The following is a 21,768-nucleotide window of genomic DNA, read 5'->3' on the forward strand; positions in this document are numbered from 1 at the left end:
GTTGTCTCAACCAGGGCTTGTGGTTCTCTTCTGTTCTCACTAACCAGGAGCTGTAGCTTAGGCTTGTTCTTGACTAGAGCTCGTGGCTGGTGTTGAGAGAGTTAAACTGTGAGTCCCATTTTGAATGACATGGTAAGACAAACTTTAGCTCAGTCCAGCATGGCATGGCAGTAAAAAAGGACTAGAGCAACTGTGAGCTCCTGGCATTTGAAATTTGCCAGGCACCCAGGGGCCAGCGTGGCACCTAACATCTCCACCATCTGGAGGCGCATGCCTGGGGATCCTTGCATTTTTACTGTTTTCACACACTAGCAGCACATCCTGTAGAATTCTACCCATTATATTTTATCTGCACAATCAGAACGAATTTTGGGAACCATAAAGTCATATTGAAAGCTATGACTTTCGAGCCTTTTGTCCCCAAACGGCAACTGGCCATTCAATTTTGGCGACTGTAACCCTGCTTTAAGGAGCCATTGGCGCCTAGCTTATATATCTGAGTTTCTAACAGTGTGAGCTCCTCTCTGGGATCCCTCATATTTGCACAAACTAGGCCACCATGAGATTGGTCCACAGGTTCCTATCTCAAGCAGAAGGGTTGTTGAGGGGGTGGTAGTGCCTCAGTGGAGCTGGCCTGCCCTCTTCTCCAGCCAGCGGCCTCTGCCCTGAGCATGAGAACACCAGAAAGAGGAGTGGGAAGTGTGGGTGGGTGCGAGAGAGGGAGGGGGAAAGAAGGTATACTTTCTCTTCCTCCTCTCTCCCAACGTGTCTCCATCATAACAACAGAATCTGGAAAGCCACCCTATACATTGTCTGTGAAGGCTTGAGACAAAGGGCCTGGCAAGAGAGCAGCATATGATTTTTACGCTTCCACATTATTCTAAGTTGCACATCCATTGTGCCGTGCTGTCCCCCTTACAGCTATTGCCTACATGCACCCGATAAAGGACAGCAGGTGGGATATAACTGGGGGGATTGACGCAAAGGAGGACAGCCCATTTACGGTGTTGACATATCTAAGCTGTGGGCATGTCTGGCAGCCGAACTGTCCTCTTTTTAATAATGCCTGCCAATCACGCAGATGACAGGGCGAAAGACCTCTGTGCCTGCAAGATGCAAGAAGGGATGTTGCCCCAAGACGCGCTCTAATTGGCTACCCAGTGCAGGAGGTCTCTTGGCTTTTTCTAAATGAGTCTTTTCAACGCTCCCCAGCAGCGAGAGAAGACATAATTCAATTAGCATGCACACAGATCGTACTGTACATCCCCTAGACGCATCTCATTTCCTTTGTAACAAGGTGGCTTTCTGCAAGTGTGCCAGTCACCCATCTCTTTCGGGCTTGGTATTGTTCGGTTGCCACTGTATTCATTTGGAAATGAAGCTTTTAAAAGCTTTTATCAACACTTTAAAATACTAATAATAGTAATGAACTCCAGAAGTCAAGGAGCGAACCTCCACAGATCGATTAGAAGATTTGGTATGAATCTGCTTGGCTAGCTTATTATATTTTCATACATCCTAAAGATTCAGTTAAGTTGCATAACTTAATTTTGGCTCAGGTCACAGGAAGTGGTAATGCATCGGTGCAACGGCAAAGGAGACAATTACCACCCCTCTTAAGATAGGGAGCAATCTGGACTTGCTCTGCCTCATTTACCATTTACTGCAATTCTCCCATATATTTTTAGGCTGGTTTAAGTAACAGGAGAAGCAAAATACTGCTAGCAGAGAGGAGAGCTTTTGTGATGATGTTGCACGTAGACACGGGCAGCCGTTGTGAGTAGGTAGTTAACAGGAAATTGTTTGTCCTGTCAAGATTTTGGGATTAGGTTACATGACTACCATTCTATTTTGAAGGTAATGATGTTTCATACCATATGCCTGGATGATGTTGGGATATAATGCTCTGATATTTCGTAAGATGGAAACAGGAAGATTTTCTGGTGTGGTTCTCCCCCATTTCCACATTTAACCCATGTTAGTTGTTGGGTCTAGAAGAAGCCTGGATGAACACTTTTTTTAAAAAGAGCTAAAAGCCTGGCCCAGTTTATGCACTAATCATTCCCAGGGACGCAGCACCATAAAAGGCATAATGCCTGGCCAGAGCTGCTGTGTTGATGGGTAAACAACCTGGTGGGCAATAAAACTGAGCCCTTGTACTCAGGCACATCTCTGATGCAAGATTTCAGCATTACACAGCTTAGCTCAGTTGGTTAGAGCATGCTGCTAAAAAAGGTTGCAGGTTCAATCCCCATCCGGGACAGCTGCATATTCCTTCATTGCAAGGGGTTTGGACTAGATGATCATTACAGTCCCTTCCAACTCTACAATCCCGATCCTGATTCTGACTGCTGTTTCCATGCCCATTCCACTATTTTCTCCATACCACCCCATCTCAGGGTGACATTCAGCATGGAGGATTTAATAGTTACTAAACCAGCCCCTAGTCTTGGAAATATTCTTCAGGACTCCTTTGTGGTGCATGTAAAGAAAAATGATACTGTGATACATCGCCTGTAAAAGTAAGGTGGGCTCCCATTACTATTCCCAGGTGCTGCAGTTCCAGAAGAATATGTAGGAGCATCTTCCTTGGCCAGATAACACGAGACTCTTAATCTCAGGGTGGTGGGTTTGAGTCCCACATTGGGCAAAAAGTTTCCTGCATTGAAGAGGGTTGGACTTGATGACCCTTGATGACTTGATGACCCTCGTGGTCCCTTCCAACTCTACAATTCTGCGATTCTATGATTTGTTATATAGATTTAGGTGCCAGGCAGAAACCTTCCTCTTCTACTATGCCTTTGGCCAATTGAACAATCTATGGCCTTTTAAACTTTGTGTGTGGAGGCAGGGTATTGTTACTATGTTATGTATTTTGTGTTTTTATATTGTAAACAACCCTGTGATCCTTGGATGAAGGATGAAGCACACACACACACACACACACACACACACACACACTTACTAAGAAGTGAGTCACATTGCATTTGATGAGACTTACTTCCAGGTAAATATTGCATCCCCCCTCAGATTTCTTTCATCTGTTCTCTTTCATGGCTAGAAGCAGAGAATAGGAGTTTGCATAAGTGAATAATATAACATTGCAAAATATCAAAAATGTCATGAGTATCACGGATGTGAGTTGAAGCTTGGTCAGTGGATTGATTCAAAGCAGCTGAAATGTGCATGTGGTTTGCCACCTGTCCCCCGTGTCTGCCTTTTAATATCATCTTCTGTACAGATAGTAAGTACCAAGGTATCATATTCAGTCTACACAGTTGAAAAGGCAGTCGTGACTTCTTGGGAGTTGCTCGTGTCTTTGGCTTGGCATACAGCCACTAATGCTGCGGCTTCCAAACATGAAGTCAGCTTTATGAAAATATATTGTAGAGCACATTTTAATAGGATTTATGCCTTCCTATTTACTTCTACTGCTGTGGGGAAGTGTGGCAAAATGGAATTCAAATTGGCCCATATTCACCACAACAAGATAAATAGAATAGGGGAGGTGGTGAAAATGTAGGATATGACCAACAGATTCTTGAGGATCACACTTGCTTTTTTGTGAAAGAGACGGTTAAGATTTGCTCTCCCGCTCCGAAAAAAAGAGCTTGGAAAGTTCAAAGGAATTAAAACAAATTTTATAATAGGGATGGGGGAGAAATTCAGTTCACATTTAAGGGTGACCCTATCTAGTTCTCGCTTTACGAAACAGTATGAGAACTGAAACAGCCATCTTTCAAAATTCACACTTCTCTGAATTTTGCAATACAAATCTCAAGCCCAGTAATGTGTATACTAGGGTAAAATATGCATTAAAATGCATATATTTGTGAATTGTACAAAAACGAATGATCTTAGAGAAAATTGCTTTGCAGTAATGTGTATGTGAAGAGAAAATTTCATGAGGACTTAAAACAAATAAATCACAACTGGTTATGGAAGCCTGGTCTTTAAAGCATGCATGCGCTAATCCAATTGATGGTATCACACGTGTATTTTACACATATTTAGGGAAGCTTTTAATGTTTAACAGACCACTGTATTTTAATACTTTGTTGGAAGCCACCCAGAGTGGGTGGGGTATGAATAATAAATTATTATTATTATTATTATTACAGCAGCATCTGAAAAGTGAAATATGAGTTGCCTCGCTGTTAGTATGCTGGACAACCTTCGTAAACTTATAGTAATCTGATTGACAGTCTTAATTCCCCCAGTTAGTTCAGATTAATATTAATAACACCTGGCATTATATAGCACTGTTTAAGCATATGAAACAAATGCACACTTGAATTTAACTGTCATTATGACAAGCCTAGTGAAGTTATACCTGTATTGTTGGCGGAGGGCTGAGGCTCCTAAGTTAGTAGGTTGCAAGAAACTCCCTGGTGAGTTTGTGGTACACAAGGGATTTGAACCAGCGGCTTCAGTTTAAAATCCCAGCATTGTGCCGTTCCTGGTTTTGCTCCAGTTGTGATCACGTTGCTTTCTTACCTTTGCAGGGTGCTCTAGCGTCTGTCGAAGCTTCGGAATGCCGGCCCTTGCATATGCACACCACTCTTCCCTCAAGAGAAAGTCAGCTGGAGGCCCTGCGAGAAACCTGCGAATTTGACATTCTTATCATAGGCGGAGGAGCTACAGGAAGCGGTTGTGCTTTAGACGCTGTTACGAGAGGTGAGTCCTGCACACCGAGGTCAGCTGTGCCACACATGGGCTTCCTTTTGTCCCCAAGTTCTGAACAAGCGTTTTGAATGTCAGGGTGTTGTTGTCAGAGGGTGTGGGAAACTCGGAATCAGGAATCTGCAGAAATAATAATCTGCATGCAAAATAAGCTTAGTCGAGGTGGAGTTTCATTACCCGGATTCTCTCCCCCCCCCCGCCCCCCACAGCCACAAGTAGGTTGTGTTAGCTAGTTGTGATAAAAATATATGCCTTAGGAAAATGGAAAAGGTCCCAACCAAAGAACTCAAGTTGACAGAATATGTGCAGCTTGCAGACTTTAACCTATAGAATAAGAAGAACATACGTTTAGAGAAGATTGGGAAACGTTTATTGAACATCTGGGAAATAATTGTGGACGGCTGAAAAGGCTGGCAGCATTAAGTTAAATTCAACAGTGTAAATAAGTTTTGATGGATGCAATAATAATGGAATGCTGAGTGGTATAGTTTCTGTAAAATAAGCAGGGATTTATGATTTGTAAAATGAACCACAGAAAGAAAAGAAGGAAAGTCATTGATATCTTAAAGGATGTAAAAATTAGTACTTTAAAGTGTAAAACAGAAAATTTAATAAAAATTATATATATGCGGGACGCGGGTGGCGCTGTGGGCTAAAGCCTCAGCGCATAGGGCTTGCCGATCGAAAGGTTGGCGGTTCGAATCCCCGCGGCGGGGTGCGCTCCCGCTGTTCGGTCCCAGCGCCTGCCCACCTAGCAGTTCGAAAGCACCCCCGGGGGCAAGTAGATAAATAGGTACCGCTTACCAGCGGGAAGGTAAACGGCGTTCCGTGTGCGGCTCTGGCTCGCCAGAGCAGCGATGTCACGCTGGCCACGTGACCCGGAAATGTCCCCGGACAGCGCTGGCCCCCGGCCAATAAATGTGAGATGGGCGCACAAACCCCACAGTCTGTCAAGACTGGCCCGTTCGGGCAGGGGTACCTTTACCTTTATATATATGTGTATATATATGTATGTGTGTGTGTATATATATATGTGTGTGTGTGTATAATATATATATGTATATATTTGTGTAAGGCATGTGTGTGTGTGTGTGTGTGTGTCTTACACAAATAGCTGGATATAAATCTTTACTTGTCAGGCTAGGAACAGTTGAACAACAAGTATTATTTGCAAACTCCTCTAGACAGCATCTGCATGAAACCCCCATACTTTATACATTCAAGATAGAACTAACAGAATAACCTCCCAACTGGCCATTGCCAACTGCCACCTTCTTTTCCCAACTCTGTTTATTCTTTGTGAAATACATTTCCGATGAAATTACATTACGGATACTAGCAGACCTCTGTTCTTTCCAGCACCCCCCCTTGTCTTTCCGGCATGGTGTAAATCCTGGGATGGGGACGGTCTGTAATTAAGCCAAGACCTTTTGAAATACTGTCTTTGGCCCAAGCAATAGATCTGTCACAACCACCGCAGTGACTGGACTTATAATGGGCCCATGACTTCTTGGTACCCCCAGAACTGCATGTCATAGACGTGGAGGATGTAGCAAAGTGCCCATTTGTTAAAAGGTCAGAAAATAATAAGATTGGGGAGTTAGTTCAGTTATGAAGTAGGTGTAGGGAACTTGTTCTCCAGATGTTGTTGTGTTACAGCACCAGTTATCCCTGATCATCGGCTGCGCAAATGGGCTGATGGGTTCATTTTCTGTTGCGAAGATAAACCCAGTAACATTTTTTTCCCCAGAGAAGAGAATTAAACAAAATTCTGGTTGCCACCTGCTACTAGGCTATCGACAGGAACCATTAATTGCCTTTGACAAAAGTCGTGGTTCAGCCACAAGTCCTTAATGCTGGCTTTTGCTGTCAACCTGCACACATTCCAACACAATACATTGGTACCTCAGGTTACACACGCTTCAGGTTACATACTCCGCTAACCCAGAAATACTACCTTGGGTTAAGAACTTTGCTTCAGGATGAGAACAAAAATCGTGCGCTGGTGGTGCGGCGGCAGCAGGAGGCCCCATTAGCTAAAGTGGTGCTTCAGGTTAAGAACAGTTTCAGGTTAAGAACGGACCTCCGGAACGAATTAAGTACTTAACCCGAGGTACCACTGTACTCAGGTAGTCTGGAAGTGTGGTATCTAAGCCTATTGATAGTATAGTAGATTAACCTTAAACGGAGGCAATTTTCCCCGCCTCCCCCCCAAAACCACCACTTGAAACGTTTTATTTTTTTTTATTTTATTTTAAATCAAGCTTCCCAATGTCTTTTAAGATTTGGGGGTGTTTCTTTTTGGCCACCTTGGTAGAACTAGATGTGAAAACAACTCTGAACTAATCTGTATTTATCCTTTTCTTCCTATATATTTTGATTGTATTGGTAGTTTTTTGAAGTGTGAAATAATCATAGGCATTTGGTTAATGAATTGTGTATTGTTGCTCTTCATTCACGGGATTTGCACTCATATTAAGTTTGATGCTTCACTTAACAAATTCTGCTTTCTCTGTGTTTTGATACGTTTTTGCCAAATTATTCCTGATTGTATCCATTAATCTTCAGTCACATTTGACAAAAATAAATTGCTCTGATCTTCTAAAGTTGCTGGGAATAATTAGATTTTTTTTTTAAGGACATGAAAGTTTAGGGAGACCAAGAGAGGCTAATGTAGTTGTTACACTAGACTTTTGCAATAAAGCTCTGCAAAATCCTTAAGGTGATGCTGGTGAAAGGAGAGCTCACAGTGTTGGATCATCTGCATTTCCTCCTTGGATATGCACAGTCACGCTGCTTTCTTCAGCAACCTCTGCAAGAATCTTGTTGTACTTGTTTTCATTCATTCTTCCTTCCTGTTTTCTTTGTTGCACACTTTTGAGAAACTGCCACAGGGAAGAGAGAGCACTGACTGTTAAAAAGTTGCAACACCAGCAGAACTTACTACTTTCTTTTAGTTTTAAAAGGATTGCTATATAAAAAAATATTCCTATATCGCTATGATTTACCTCCCCCTGGAGACTGCAGTTTCCAGTCCTGTAGGTGCTTATCTTAATTGGATTTATTTTGTGAATTACTACATTTTATGAAACAGGCAAGTAATGGTCTGTGTTTGTCTGCCTGTGGCTGATCGTCATCTCCTGATAATTCATGTATTTCACACTGCAATTACTAATGGTTCGGCTCCCCCCCCCCCCCCGGAAGTTAACAATTGGGGTGAATGGTAGTTATATGCAACTTCTTCCTCAGTGTTTATTTAAGTCAACCTTTTTGGTTTTTGAAAATATACCTGAAAGTTCAACTGATCTTGGCACCAAAGTTACCTGTTAGCAAATTGCCTGTTTGGATCTTGGGGGGGAGTTCATTTCATCCAGTAACCTGTTGTCTGTAATATATACATTTGCACTTTTAGCTAATCCATGCTATAAGCTGAAGGGGCAACATATCAGTTTCAATGTTGCAATAAACCCCTTAACATTTTGGAATTTTCTTAGCATCAAACTAAATGATTGGATCTCATGATACCCCCCCCTTTTTTTCTTAAATCAGTTGAAGGACCTGAAGGAATCAGAGCTACATCATTTGGCGCTGGGCGGGGGGTAATGTTAACTCTTTCCCTGTGCAACATTTTTCTTACTGTACCCAAAAACCCTGAAGCAGGGAAAACACAAGTATGTTCTCTCTCCCCCCCCCCCCGCCACTTCCATGGCTAATTGGAGCTTTAGGAGGGGGGAATTTAAATGGGGAAATGGCACCTTCTAAAGTTTCAATTTCCACATTTCCCAGTACAGTGGTCCTGATTCAAATAAGAAGAATAAGAAGAGTTTGGATTTGATATCCCGCTTTATCACTACCCTAAGGTGTCTTAAAGAGGCTAACAATCTCCTTTCCCTTCCTCCCCCACAACAAACACTCTGTGAGGTGAGTGGGGCTGAGAGACTTCACAGAAGTGTGACTAGCCCAAGGTCACCCAGCAGCTGCATGTGGAGGAGCGGGGAATCGAACCCGGTTCACCAGATTATGAGTCCACTGCTCTTAACCACTACACCACACTGGCTCACGTCTCCCCATGACTGCTTTTAGGGAAAAGATGTCCCATGTCCTTTTAAATTGATTATTTTATTTTCAAAAGTTATATCCCACCCTTTAAGACCCCAGGGTGGCATACAATAAACAATAAAACCATCGGCAACAATTTCATGAAATTGGCCTTTGAGTTTCATTCATAAATCTCAGCTATTTCTAATGGTCACTTCCGCTTATAACTGGTTTTCTTATTTGTGATTGTCCCCTATGCACTGAATGCACTAGTTCAAGGAGCCCCCAGCAAGCCTTTATTCATTGGCCAATTTGTAGTGTACTATGTAGCTGCTGGTTTGCTCAGATTCTTGGAAATAATATAATTGGACCGTTAACTAGCAGGGCACTTAGGCAGGAATGTGTAGTTGGGATTCCATGGCATAAAGTATGTCTATTGCAAAGCTTTCCAAACTTTTTATGTTGGTGACGCGCTTTTTAGACATGCATCATTTCTTGACACAGTAATTCAGTTTTACTAACACACTGGAGGTTAAACTAACCCCTTGTTTCATCTGCTCGATAATTTCTGTTTGCACAACAGATCTCCTGCCCCCTTCTCCCTAGGTGTCCCCTGTACCATACCCAAATCTGCTCTGGAAAGTTAGGGGAGCCCTCAGAATAGATTTAGGGGCATGTAGAGGGAGGAAAGTTCTACTGTGCAAGTTGAAATCCTTGCGCTGACAGAACAAGTTAGCTGAATACCCTTGTTCTGCAGATTAAGCATATATTTCTCCACTACTAGAAAAGGAAAAAAAGAAAAGTAGACTGCGTAGGTCTGAAGTCACCTACTCTGACCTTAAATATTCAGGATAACCCTCTTCTCCTTCAAGTGGAATCCATTCCTCCTCCATGAGTGTATGGCAGAAAGAAAAGAGAGGAACCCTGGTTTTGCCTTCATCTTTTTCTTTTCGTTCACTTTTGCTACTTTTATTGTTTATACAAAAAGGTAGATGAGGTGTATTGCAGGATAACTAATCTCTGTGATAATAACTGTCGAGTGATAGCAGGATTTTTATTGATTAATCCATTGGCTTTTAAATTATAAAGATGTAAATAACATATTTCATGTTGCTGAAACTTTAAAACAGGTGCCTTTTTGATATATTGAAGGAAGAGTAAAATAGATGTTTGTTAACTTCATTGTATTAATTTAATAATCACTCATTGCTAAAAGGAAAGGCCACCATTAAAATCTGTCATTTCCATTCCTTCTTGCACTAAAGCAAATAATTCAAGCAGTCTAAAAACAAACAAATAACTGTGTCCTTAATTTTGATATCTTAAAATTTGCCCTCAACTAAAGCTGATTAGTTATTTAAGCTAATAAAATTTTGCTGCCCTCGTAGTTTGCAATTTTAAGTATGTGAATATAATGATAAACTGGGGTCCTGGCTGGAGTGTTGTGCACAGTCCAACTTTAATCTTATTTAGAGTGCAGTCCTGTAAGCACCTGCTCAGAAGGAAGCCCTACTGAGTTCAGCGGGACTTACTTCTAGGGAAATGCCTACAGCAGTGGTTTTCAACCAGTGTGCCATGGCACCCTGGGGCATCTTGAATGATGGTCAGGGGTGCCACAGGCAAGTCTTTGTCCCTCTTTCCTTCCCTCTCTCCTCTGATGCCCTTTTGCATCAATGCCTTCCAAAGACTTGCGTGGTTCTTCGTTGCAGCAGCCCTGGCTTCAAGCTCCCCAGGTGAATGGTGCCTCTGGGGCTGGCCAGGGGAGAGAAGAGGAGAGGAGGCTGAGGGAACACTCTACAAGGGAGGGTGTCCGAAAAGTGGTGAGGGGCTGCTGGCTCTGAAGGCAAGGGGTGATATAATTGGGTTCTGAGGCTCGGAGTGCGTTTCCCCACAGGGAGCCGTGGGCTCAAAAAGGTTGAAACCCTCTGGCCTATAGGATTGTAGCCTTAGCATTGTGCTAAGGTGTTTCAGTATTCTTGTGTATTAGGGAAATAAAAGAGAAGAAATTAGGTTTTGGTTTGTTTACAGAATCCTTGGTGCTCTTCACACATTTCCCCCCCTAACTAATATAGTACTTACCTTCCTAAGTACTAATACAGTACTTATTTTCCTGTATCACTTCTTTTCCCAAAGATTTCCCTGAAGAAGCAGCTACTCTTCATGGCCAAAGAGCTGGCACTGTGTGCGTTGAATACAAATTCATCCATGTTCAGTGTAATTTTTCTTGCGGTTGTCTCTACCCTAGAGAAGGGTCTTTAATGAATTACATACAAATTGTGTAATTTAAGAAGTTAATTTGGTTTTCTGGTTACGCAGGCCTAACAACAGCCCTTGTAGAAAGAGATGATTTCTCATCGGGGACCAGCAGCAGAAGCACTAAATTGATCCATGGCGGAGTGAGATATCTTCAGACGGCCATCATGAAGTTGGATTTTGACCAGGTAATTGTTTTATGGTGGTAGCTGTAAAGCAAAGACCTGTCTAGCTGATTTCCCTCCTCCTCTTCTAATTAAATTTGTTCTCACATTTATGGTTTTTAATATACCTCAGGTTTTGAATACATTCTTCTGTCGCTTGCCACAGACATTAGGCAAAGCATTCTGTATGCAGGGTGGATTCAGAGAAAAAATGGCAGCAGTTAATATCTAATTTATGACAAATCTAAATGGGACTATTTCCCTTAAAACACGGGGAAACCAAAGTATACATTTTAAAAAATGCATTTTTGGTGGCCTTTGTAGAGTTTGCAGTAACCTCCAGTCAGAATCTGAAGACAAACGGAGACATTTACACACTGAGATTTCTACAATGAAAAACAATATATTGGTGTAAAATCTCAATATGAATGAAACATTTTTTGGGGGGCTTTTGTAACTGTAGTAAACCTGTCTTTACAAGCAGAGAACACAGCTGGAATTGAGGAGCTGGGGAAGAAATACATGGGGGCGGGGTGGAGGTGAGAAAATAATCACCATCATCATATTAAACTCCAGCAACAAACTTTTAGAATTATCTACAGTAAAATTCAGGTCCCTCGGCCCAGCCCATAGTTCACCATGCATTTGAAATGAGTGTCTAGTATTCCTGGAACTGATGGTACATTTAGAATCCTTCTTCTCATCAGAGTAGCTTTTTGCATGAAAGAGATGTTTTGACAGGTTTGTGTAATCTAAGAAATAATTCATCTTCTGCATTTTGAAGTGCTACAGTCCTAGGAAGTATGTACATTTAGGTTCTCACAGACTATGCAGATCAAAGCACGGTGCTTACTTTGCCGATTTTAAATAATTGCATCTTGATTATTTTGGTAGGATTGTAAAGGGGCAGAGGGAAGGTTCTAAGGCCTTCATGATTGGAACTATAGACACGGTGCATTGATTTGTTTCAGGGGAATCAGTTGATGTGCGGCACATCTAATCCCCTTTGGCCTATCTGTGCAATGGGCTCTATCCCGCATGCTTCCTATACCCATCTGTATGGCTGACAGCGATCACTGAGGGATCAATATGTGTTATAATTCCACGATTCATGCTTGCCATTGGGGTGTGTGTCTAAAGGGGTATCTTCACAACAGAATAGGTGTTGTGTAGCTAAAGCAGACGGCGACAGAGGAGTTAGCTGAGAACCCTCAGTTCCTCGGTGGGTGTCGTGTCCAAAAACAGGAAGCCACAAGACATCACATTTTGTGCTGCTCATCGGTGCGCCCCTATCATTCAAGTCAGGGATCACCAGCCAGCAGTCTGAAACTATCCACATGTGTATTTGGCTTCCAGTTTGCCCCTTGAGGGCATCTGTCAGGAGGTATTCTCAGACTCCCTACCCACCCTAATTGACATGCACCTACCATCTGACTGCACATGCTCCATATCTGTGAAGTTGTTGCTGTTTGCCAACTTTATTTATAGAACCTGAGCATCTGTAAGGAGAGGTCAGATTGCTCCTTTCCTGAAGAATCAGGTGGCTGCTATCTTTTGATACATATGCTAGGGTTAAGGTCAGTGGTGTAGCATGGGTACAGACAGGCCTCAAGCTTGGGACAAGCGTATACTATGCTTCCCTGTCAAAATGGGGATTGACAGATTTTAATTTTAAGCACCTCGTCATTGATTTGTTTGAGCTATATGCTTTTGAGCACAGGAAACTTAAAGACACTTCTTTCTGGCATCTCGTTTTCAGCGCCAATAATATTTTTAGGTCCTCTATATTATCACACAAGAACGCGGGTTGCACTGTAGGTTAAACCACAGAGCCTAGGGCTTGCCGTCAGAAGGTCAGTGGTTCGAATCCCTGCGATGGGGTGAGCTCCCGTTGCTCGGTCCCTGCTCCTGCCAACCCAGCAGTTCAAAAGCACGAAGTGCAAGTTAGATAAATAGGTACCACTCCGGCGGGAAGGTAAAACGGCGTTTCCGTGTGCTGCTCTGGTTCGCCAGAAGTGGCTTAGTCATGCTGGCCACATGACCCGGAAGCTGTACACCGGCTCCCTTGGTCAGGGGTCCCTTTACCTTTACCTTATATCACCACACGGCGTATGATAATCGTTGATAGGTTTCCTTGTTGGGGTAGCTGGGAACACTTGGGTGACATATCTTGCTCTTTACACCCCAGAGAAAGATTTTCGTAATTTTGTCTCAGGTATTCTAGCTTTTGACAGATTGCAAGTTCAGAATGCAAAGAAGGGCTCTCCCTACAGTATAACATTGGTTTGCTGAATCATTGCTGTTTTATTTTTATTTTTTAATTTCCCCCCACAATTTTTACACCAATATTCCATGTCACATTTTTACTATTTAACTTAGATCATCAGACCTCCCTCCCTCCCTCCCTTCATGGGTTTCTACTTTAATAAGAATTGACTGCATATTTTTGTATTACCAACTCCTGATTATTCAAAAATAAAAGAAAAAGCATATAATAAACATTTCACATTATAAGCTCTTCACATTCCTGCCAGTAATTTTAAGTGTTTACAGTGGTCTTTTAGATAATATAAAAATTTATTTCAATCTTTTTCAAATACTTGATCTTCATGGTTTCTGATCTTTGCTGTCAATTTCGCTATCTCTGCATAATCGATCAGTTTCGTCTGCCATTCTTCTTTCGAAGGTAATTCTTGCTGAATCATTGCTGCTAATTTGCTCGCCTGCTTCGGTAATATCTCTCTGAATACATCTGCAAACTACTACATTGTGTTAAGGGAGTAAGCCCTTTCGGGACACAAACAACAGGGGGAATTAGCTTAAATGTTTGATTATATTGTTGTATCCCATCCTGGATCCTTTTTTTCCAGTTTGCTAGATCCTTACTTGTTTACGTTCCTAGAGAAAATGTAGTCTTTTGAGCCAAGGTGCTTGTGAGGGGATAGACAGAATTGCTGTGGAAGAATGCTCCCTGGCAACATAATCAAGAATGTATTCTGTGTTGTTATTTTTTTAGTACAGAATGGTGAAAGAAGCCCTGCATGAACGTGCCAACCTGCTTGAGATCGCACCTCATTTATCTTCTCCTCTGCCTATAATGCTTCCTGTTTACAAGTAAGTCACTTGATGTTTGTTCTGAATTTGCTTCATTTAGGGTGGTTGTTCAGTCTGGGTCACTGGGAATGAATTTTAACATGTTTCCCCCTTAATTATGTTCTTCAGTTTGTGACAGGCTTGCATCCTTGATTGTGGAGGTAAAAATTTCACCATTGCAGTTGCGGATGTCTCGCCTCTTGAGAATACAAATTCCAGAGCGAAGCGTTTTAAAAGGACCTTTGTCCAATTTTGCAGGACAGAGGGGCTGGAGATGTAACTGGGGACACCCTCTCAGTCAGAGGAAGGTGGAAGGGCCATTAACTCTGAGAGGGACATGAGAGGGGATTCTAAAACTCTGTTCCTGAATGTTCTTCTGGTGTTCTTCATGTCTTACTTTGGCTATTGCAAGGGGACCAAGTTTGGGGCTATGATGTGAGGCTGAAAGAATAGTTGCCTAAGGCCACCTAATAAGTGTGTGATTCATGTGAGAATTGGAGTGGATATCTTCTGGTTTGTAATTCACAGTCTTGATTTTTTAAAAAACCATCCACCTTACAGAAGTTCAAGGTGGTTCAGAGTAAGGACCATAAAAAATCACAAAACCAAACAGAGCAGCAGCCCAAGAAATAAAATGTATTGCAGTGTCCTCACACAGTGTTTTGTCCTTGTACCAACCCTCTAAGATACGTTAGGCTTCAGAATTGACCTGTAGAAGTTACACACTTCGCTTCATGGAAGCGGAGAGGCGAGAATGGGACTTCTCCCACACACATCAAACCCACTCTGGTTCTTTTGACTCTTCAGAAATATAGTTGTGGTTTGCAGTATCCTTCCTGAAAGACTATGCAGTAGAAACCAGGCATGTGAAATGGTGCTCCTTGATTTATCTTCCTCCCTCTGTCTCCTCTCGTAGGTGGTGGCAGCTGCCGTACTACTGGGTGGGAATTAAACTCTATGACCTTGTAGCAGGAAGCCAGTGTCTGAAAAGCAGCTACATACTTAGCAAATCAAAAGCCCTGGAACTCTTTCCTATGTTGCGGAAGGACAAACTCGTAGGTGCCATTGTCTACTATGATGGTATGTTCTCTTAACTACCTAACAGCTTTTATTTTTTTAAAAAAAAACCTAAAACATTAGTCTGAAACAGAGACCGTTGCTTCTTCATTAATCGGTTTGCTTGCTTGATTCACTTGTGTGGAGCTAGTTCCTATGCAGCTACTCTCCAGCGGCATGCCTTCTTCTAGGCTGAGTCATGGGTGGTTGATGGCCCTTCATCATCCACTAGGAAGTGTGCCAAGGGATTGGACCAAATGGCTCTCCTAATGTATTTCATTTCTGCGATTCCAGGGCGTGTTCATATGTACATGTTCTTAACTCCTAGACAGATATACTGTATATGTTTATAACTGGCATCTGTAGATGATGGGGCCACCACAGATCTAACATTTCCTGTCAGAACTTTCCATATCTTCCAGCGTCAACTCAAATGCATTTAACTGCATTCAAGTGCATGCATATATGAACCAACCCTGTGATTCTAATGAAAAGAGGACAGTATATGTCGCATATCTGCCTTCTGTAGAGTAAACTTGTGCTTTCTGAGTTTTGTGGCTCTCCAAGTCTGCTCCCCTGTAAGTGGACTTCTTTGTGTTTCCATCCACAAAGCCTCCACATCTGCCATACGTTTTGGAAAGATGTTTGTTCCCTATGCATTTGGACACTTCTTTACAATATTGTGATTGCATTTTGTATGATGGTGCCTGAGGTGAAGGGACAGGTTTCCATTTGTTTGGAAACATTTGGACACCATTTTGAGTCAATATGGCAGACCGAACCTTTCGAAACTGCAGTGATTTTAACCCCTGCACCAATTTTTAGGTGTGTCAGAATTCCTGAGCGACGCCACGTGTGAGGGCACCAGTAGTAAATGTGTGGCAGTTATGGTAGACGTGTCAGCCCAACAGTCAGGATCAAGGAGGTGCGGTTAGCCAGCCGCCAGTGAGTTTCTTGAGCAAAGAACTCTTCAGTAGCTTCTTTCACTAAACTTGGATGACTCTTCAAGAGCATCCCATCTGCATTTTTGGGCACAAAATGAAATGTTACATGCACATTGAATTGGAGTTGAACCTGCATACATTTTAATAAAGCGATGGGGGGAAGCAGCCTCTACCAAATGTGTTCAGAGATTACTAAAAGCCAAGAAATTCAGTTTGTGATGTTGGAATGCAACTATTTCCACAGCAGGGTGCCCACATAACTACTTTCTTATAGCTCTCTGCCATTCCTATGTACTAAAGGCCAGCCTCGACTGTGAATTTCTTGTCTTTGTAAGACCCACAAAATGCTTTTTGCTATCAGTTTTTCCTCACTGGGTGTTTTTATGGGAACTTCCCCACCCCCCGCCCCACTGTTAGGGGCAAGGGTGTATAACCTTGCATTTTCTTTCTTTTAAAAAGCCCCTCTTGTAGCCAGCAAGCCATCTTTGCGCTAGCAGGATGTCTCTCCGAATGTTCATGAATAAGATGCGCACACATTGAAGCACGAAGGCTGCCTGATGCTTCACTATGCAGCCAGATCCCACTCTCCACAAATCTGGTGCTGTATTGCCAGCCCCCTTTTGGGAAGCTTTGCAATGGCACATTAAATGTGGGATGAGCTGTGATTTGGCTGCGTAGCGAAACAGTCATACAATGGCTTCATTGTGGACTGAGCGGAAATGCAAATTGGGTCAATCTGTGCTTCTCCATCTGACTTGAGTTATCCCAAGTCTGCATCCTAAACTGTAGACTAGAGTTCTGTAACAGATACTATCAATTTTCAGTGAGAAGCATTGCAGCATCAGTAATCTGAAATAAGCAGTGATGGTTCTTGGTTTGTTCTGTTTAAGAGTACCAACCTTTCCCTTGCTTCTCTCTTTCTTACCAGAAAGAACTTGAGTTAAGAGCAGTCCCCTTTCCTTTCCCTTTGGTCACTTTAATTTTTCTCTTTCCCTATGGAAGAGTTAAGGAAATTGTGGGGGCTCACAGCATGAATTCGAAACTTGAACACTAATTTTCTCTTAACTAAAGTAGCCTGTGCCAAATCTCATTTTATAAACAAGGAGTCTGAAATGCTTATAAAAGTATGAGTCTCTTAAGCCTCAAGAACAGCATTGGCTTCTGTGTGCTTTTTGTTTGGGCAGTCAGAGATCTAGTAAGATTGTTGTCATGTCAATAATGAGCAAGCAAAATCTGTTTTGAGGCTAGATTTTTCATCAAATGGTTTGAAGCTCAGTTTGGTTGGTGAGTTGAAGTGATTTACAAGCAGAGCAGAGATCCAGTATTGCATCTCTCTGTGTTTTCATAGCAATTGTCTGCTATTACTTAACTATAGAAACTGGGAAGTTAATTTTTTTTTCAGGATTTGATTGCTCGTTAAGAGCAAGATAACCTCTAATATTGGGCAGGGGACATTAGCTCAATGGTAATGAGAGATGCTTTGTCCACAGAAAGTCCCTTGGCATCTCTGGTTAAAAGAACCTTAAATAGTAGGCCTAGAAAATCCTGCTCTTTGTTTGGTTTTATAATACTTCTGTCTGACTTTTGGCCTGATTTTGTTTCCTGGATGGATGACTTGCACTGGGCATCTCCTGGACCACTCAGCATTTTATCAATATCATTAGGAGGTGGCTGTGGTCTTCTCTGATGGGATAAATAGACCAGACAGTGCCAAAAGACTTCTGTTCCATTTTCATGGCCACTACTAGCCTTTGTGGCACCTCAAAAGTCCAAATCATCCACCATGCTCTTTAATATCTACATAAAATTGCTAGAAGAAGTCATTCAGAGATTTGAACGGAAATGTTGTCAGTATGCAGGCGACACTCAGTTCTTCCTCTTGTTCCAGCTGCTAGATACATAGAGGCTGTGGAAACCCTGAACAGATGTCTGGTGGCAGTTTTGGGATAGATGAGGGCAAGCAGGCGGTTGCTCTTTCCCCTAAAAGACCAGGTTTTGCAACTGGCTGGCTTGCCAGATGTGCTCCTTTTTTAGAGAAAGCATGCACTGCCCACATCTTAGTAAGCCAGCATTGAACTACAGTTCCAAATTTAGGAGGAGCCAGGATTAAAGTGCTGAAGCCAGGGGAGCAGAGGAGAGAAAGGAAGGAGTGCACTTGGTCCATGCGTGTTCTGGCCTTTGTAAACCATGCTTGGATTTTCTGAATTTCTGCCTTGTCTGCTGAACTGGTTGAATGCTGTAGATGCCCACGTTCCTATAAGCTACATGTGCAGCACATGGCTGCTGATCATATGAATCTAGCCACCCCCACACTCACCCCGACCAGCAAAAAATAATGTCCAGATATTGATAGTTGTTACTCTCCTGCACGCTGTGTGGGAGCTTGGCTCTGGGATTTGTTGATCATCTAGGCCTGGACTGTTGCCTCAGGAGGGAATAACCTCCTGAATCTTGATTAGTGTGAACCAAGAATTAGCTGCTTATCAGTGGGGTAGCAGCAACTGGTAGGAATCGATGCCTTCCTGCTTTAATGCCCTTTTCTTTTGACCCTAGCTCTAACACCCTTGGTCTATCCCTGTTTCCTAACTTTCTGTTTGTCTCAGCTCCCTGTTTATTGCATCCCTCTCTTCTGATCTACCTTCTGCTTTCAGTTGCCTTCTGTAAACCTGAACCATGAGTGTATTTCCCAAAGTTTACTACAGTGGTACCTCAGATTACGTACGCTTCAGGTTACATACTCCGCTAACCCAGAAATAGTGCTTCAGGTTAAGAACTTTGCTTCAGGTTGAGAACAGAAATCGTGCTCCGGCAGCAGCAGGAGGCCCCATTAGCTAAAGTGGTGCTTCAGGTTAAGAACAGTTTCAGGTTAAGTACGGACCTCCGCAACGAATTAAGTACTTAACCCGAGGTACCACTGTATTAACATTCAGAAGAGGGGTGGGGACTCTCTATCTTGCCTCTGGTACTGTCCCCGGGCTACACCTCACCAGTTTGGTTCTGTGCCCCTCCTTTTTTTGCATGGCTGCAATGTTTCTGCTGTAGACATTGGTTTCTTCATGAACTTTCGCCTCTGGCCTCACCCACCCACAGGGATCAATCTTTGGGTGAGGAGTCAATCAAACAAATAGAAGAAATTTCTTCAGGTCCCTTCTCCTGGGCTGAAAATGCTAAGACCAAAATTGCAGGATTGCTCTGTGGGTGGCCAGCCATCCCTTCCCCCCACAGCCTGGCTTGTGAACATAGGAAGCGGGACACACAAATTGTTTGTGATGCGTGCAAATTGCCACAGCCGTGGGTTGAGTGTGGCGTGCTAAGTGATTCAGCAAACTTATTGGCTCTATGCCCAGGCGGAAACAAAATAAAAGAAATCAAAGAAACCACTTTTTACTAAAAACACACACCACTTTGGATTTTAGCTATCCTGGAAGGTTTTGCTGAAGATAAAAGAAGATTATTTTAAATTAAAAAAAAAGGTCATGCAAACTCGACTCTGTTTGCCCATTGTTTATGCTGGGACAGCGGAAGGCAATTGTGCTGGCATCCTTCAAACCTGGTAGCTGCGTTTAGCATGCCCCAGCCACGTTATCATGATTTGGTACTGAGAACTAGGCACTTGCTCAAATAAAATGTGGAATTTTAGAAAGTGCCAATGAAGTAGCAGCTCTTGCCTTTGTAAAAAAAAAGGGTTTGGTAACCATCTTTCTTGGAGGGTTGCTTTGAGAGTGAAGTTAGGAGTGGGCCAAGGCCCTGACTGCTTCCCACACCCTTATATTACCTGGTGTCATAGAATTGTACAGATGGAAGGAACCCTAAGGATCGTCTAGTCCAGTGGTTCTCAACCTGTGGGTCCCCAGATGTGGTTGGACTACAACTCCCATCATCCCTGAGCTCTGGCCTTGCTAGTTAGGGGTGATGGGAGTTGTAGTCCAACAACATCTGGGGACCCACAGGTTGAGAAAGGCTGATCTAGTCCAATACAGCAGACCCATACGGGGTTCGAACTTGCAACCTTGGCACCATCAGCATCATGCTGTATCCAAGTGAGCTATCCAAGCTGATTTCTGATACTGTTGCCGCAGATCACACTCCACAGTCTCTCTTGCCCCTTGATGGCCAACTAGGGAATCTGCAAGGGGCTAGATTTGACCCAGAGGCCTTCAGTTTCTGATTACCTGAGTGTGGACCCTTCCAGTCTTTATATGATGATGGGACACCTTTGTGCCTCCTCTGTACTCTCTTCCATCTGTTCCAGCTTCTTAGACGTTCTAAGACATAAGTTATAATTTGTGTTGTTAGTAGCATCTACTGGCTGCAAAGAGAAGTGCCTCGCAGCAGCTATTGTCCCCTTCTTTTACACTGGGTAGATTCAAGCCACGATAGGGTTTATTCTCTCCCCCCCCCCGCCCCCCGGCCAGATCATTTGCTCAAACACTTTTATGCCTGCCTTTAAAAAACGAACTTAAATGCAAAATTGGGTACCAGATCTCCATTCCTTCCTCTCCCCCTCTTAATTCCCTAATTATTTATCAAACCAGTGACCTGCCAAGTATTTCATTTTCTACCATATATTCTCGCTTTGTAGGCTGTTGTTGCTCTAGCCTTCTTTAATTGCATTTTAAATTTGTTTATACAGGCAACAACAACAACAAAAAAAAAAGCTACATTATAAATGTTGGATGTACCAGCAGCAGCAAATCGCAGACTTTACCAGGGGCTATTCTTGGTCTGTAGAAGCATCAGGAAACCTAAGCATATGTTGGATGTTAGCCTGGGTGTACACAATGTGTCCTATTTATTCAAGGTTTCCTTTGAAGCTGCAACTTACAAGTTTGTTTCTTAGGGGTACATGTCAGACTTCATTTAGCATTTGTTGGTATTCAGATACTGCTGAATAGCAAAAAGGCAACATTTTGGGGGAGGAATGTGGCTGCTATCTGAGCAGTGATCTGTCAGTTTCATTTATGTAGCTCAAGGAAAATTAGTAAAGAGGCACTATGGAAAAACCAACACTGAGATTTCTAGAGAAATTTCCAAGCGGTTTCTTTTTTGAAGCAGAGAGAATTTGATTTCAATGTTTTGAAGCTGTAATGTGGGATGCTAGGGAAACAATGTGCAACTTGGTTATTAGAAATAAAAATTACCTCTTAAAAAATAAATACTAAGCGTTCACACAAAGCATTTGCTGATTTAAATGGCAAGGGTCTTGTATGCTTCTATTAAAAGACTCCCTTTAAAGATTCTAGTTGAAGCATAGGCATGTCTGAAGACATTAATTTTAGACAATATGTATATAACATCTTTTAAAATCTTGGGAACATTTTGTAGACAGTTCTAATTTGCTATACTAAGGCTGCATTCCTGTACACACTTACCAGGGAGTAAGTACTAAAGAAACCAATGGGGCTTACTTCTGAGTAGGCACACATACAAACTGTTATATGTGCCTTTTAAGAAATAAGTTCCATTGGGTTAATTCAATGGTGTTTGTGTGCCAGCGGAACAGACTTCTACTTTGGGGGGGGGGGGACTGCAGGGGG

At 42.6% G+C, this 21,768-nt stretch overlaps 1 protein-coding gene across 2 annotated transcripts in view; it reads left to right on the forward strand.

The window, feature by feature from the left end:
* The window catches only part of GPD2 (glycerol-3-phosphate dehydrogenase 2), an 84,498-nt gene that overhangs the window by 13,635 nt on the left and 49,095 nt on the right, over window positions 1-21,768 (forward strand). For both annotated transcript variants that reach the window (XM_082198358.1, XM_082198359.1), the window contains exons 3-6: window positions 4,506-4,677; window positions 11,038-11,162; window positions 14,155-14,252; window positions 15,148-15,311. In XM_082198358.1, coding sequence (XP_082054484.1) covers window positions 4,506-4,677; window positions 11,038-11,162; window positions 14,155-14,252; window positions 15,148-15,311 — 559 coding nt within the window. The remainder of the gene's footprint in view (window positions 1-4,505; window positions 4,678-11,037; window positions 11,163-14,154; window positions 14,253-15,147; window positions 15,312-21,768) is intronic.

This window comes from Podarcis vaucheri, assembly GCF_965113315.1.
Source record: "Podarcis vaucheri genome assembly, chromosome: 1".
NCBI lineage: Eukaryota > Metazoa > Chordata > Lepidosauria > Squamata > Lacertidae > Podarcis > Podarcis vaucheri.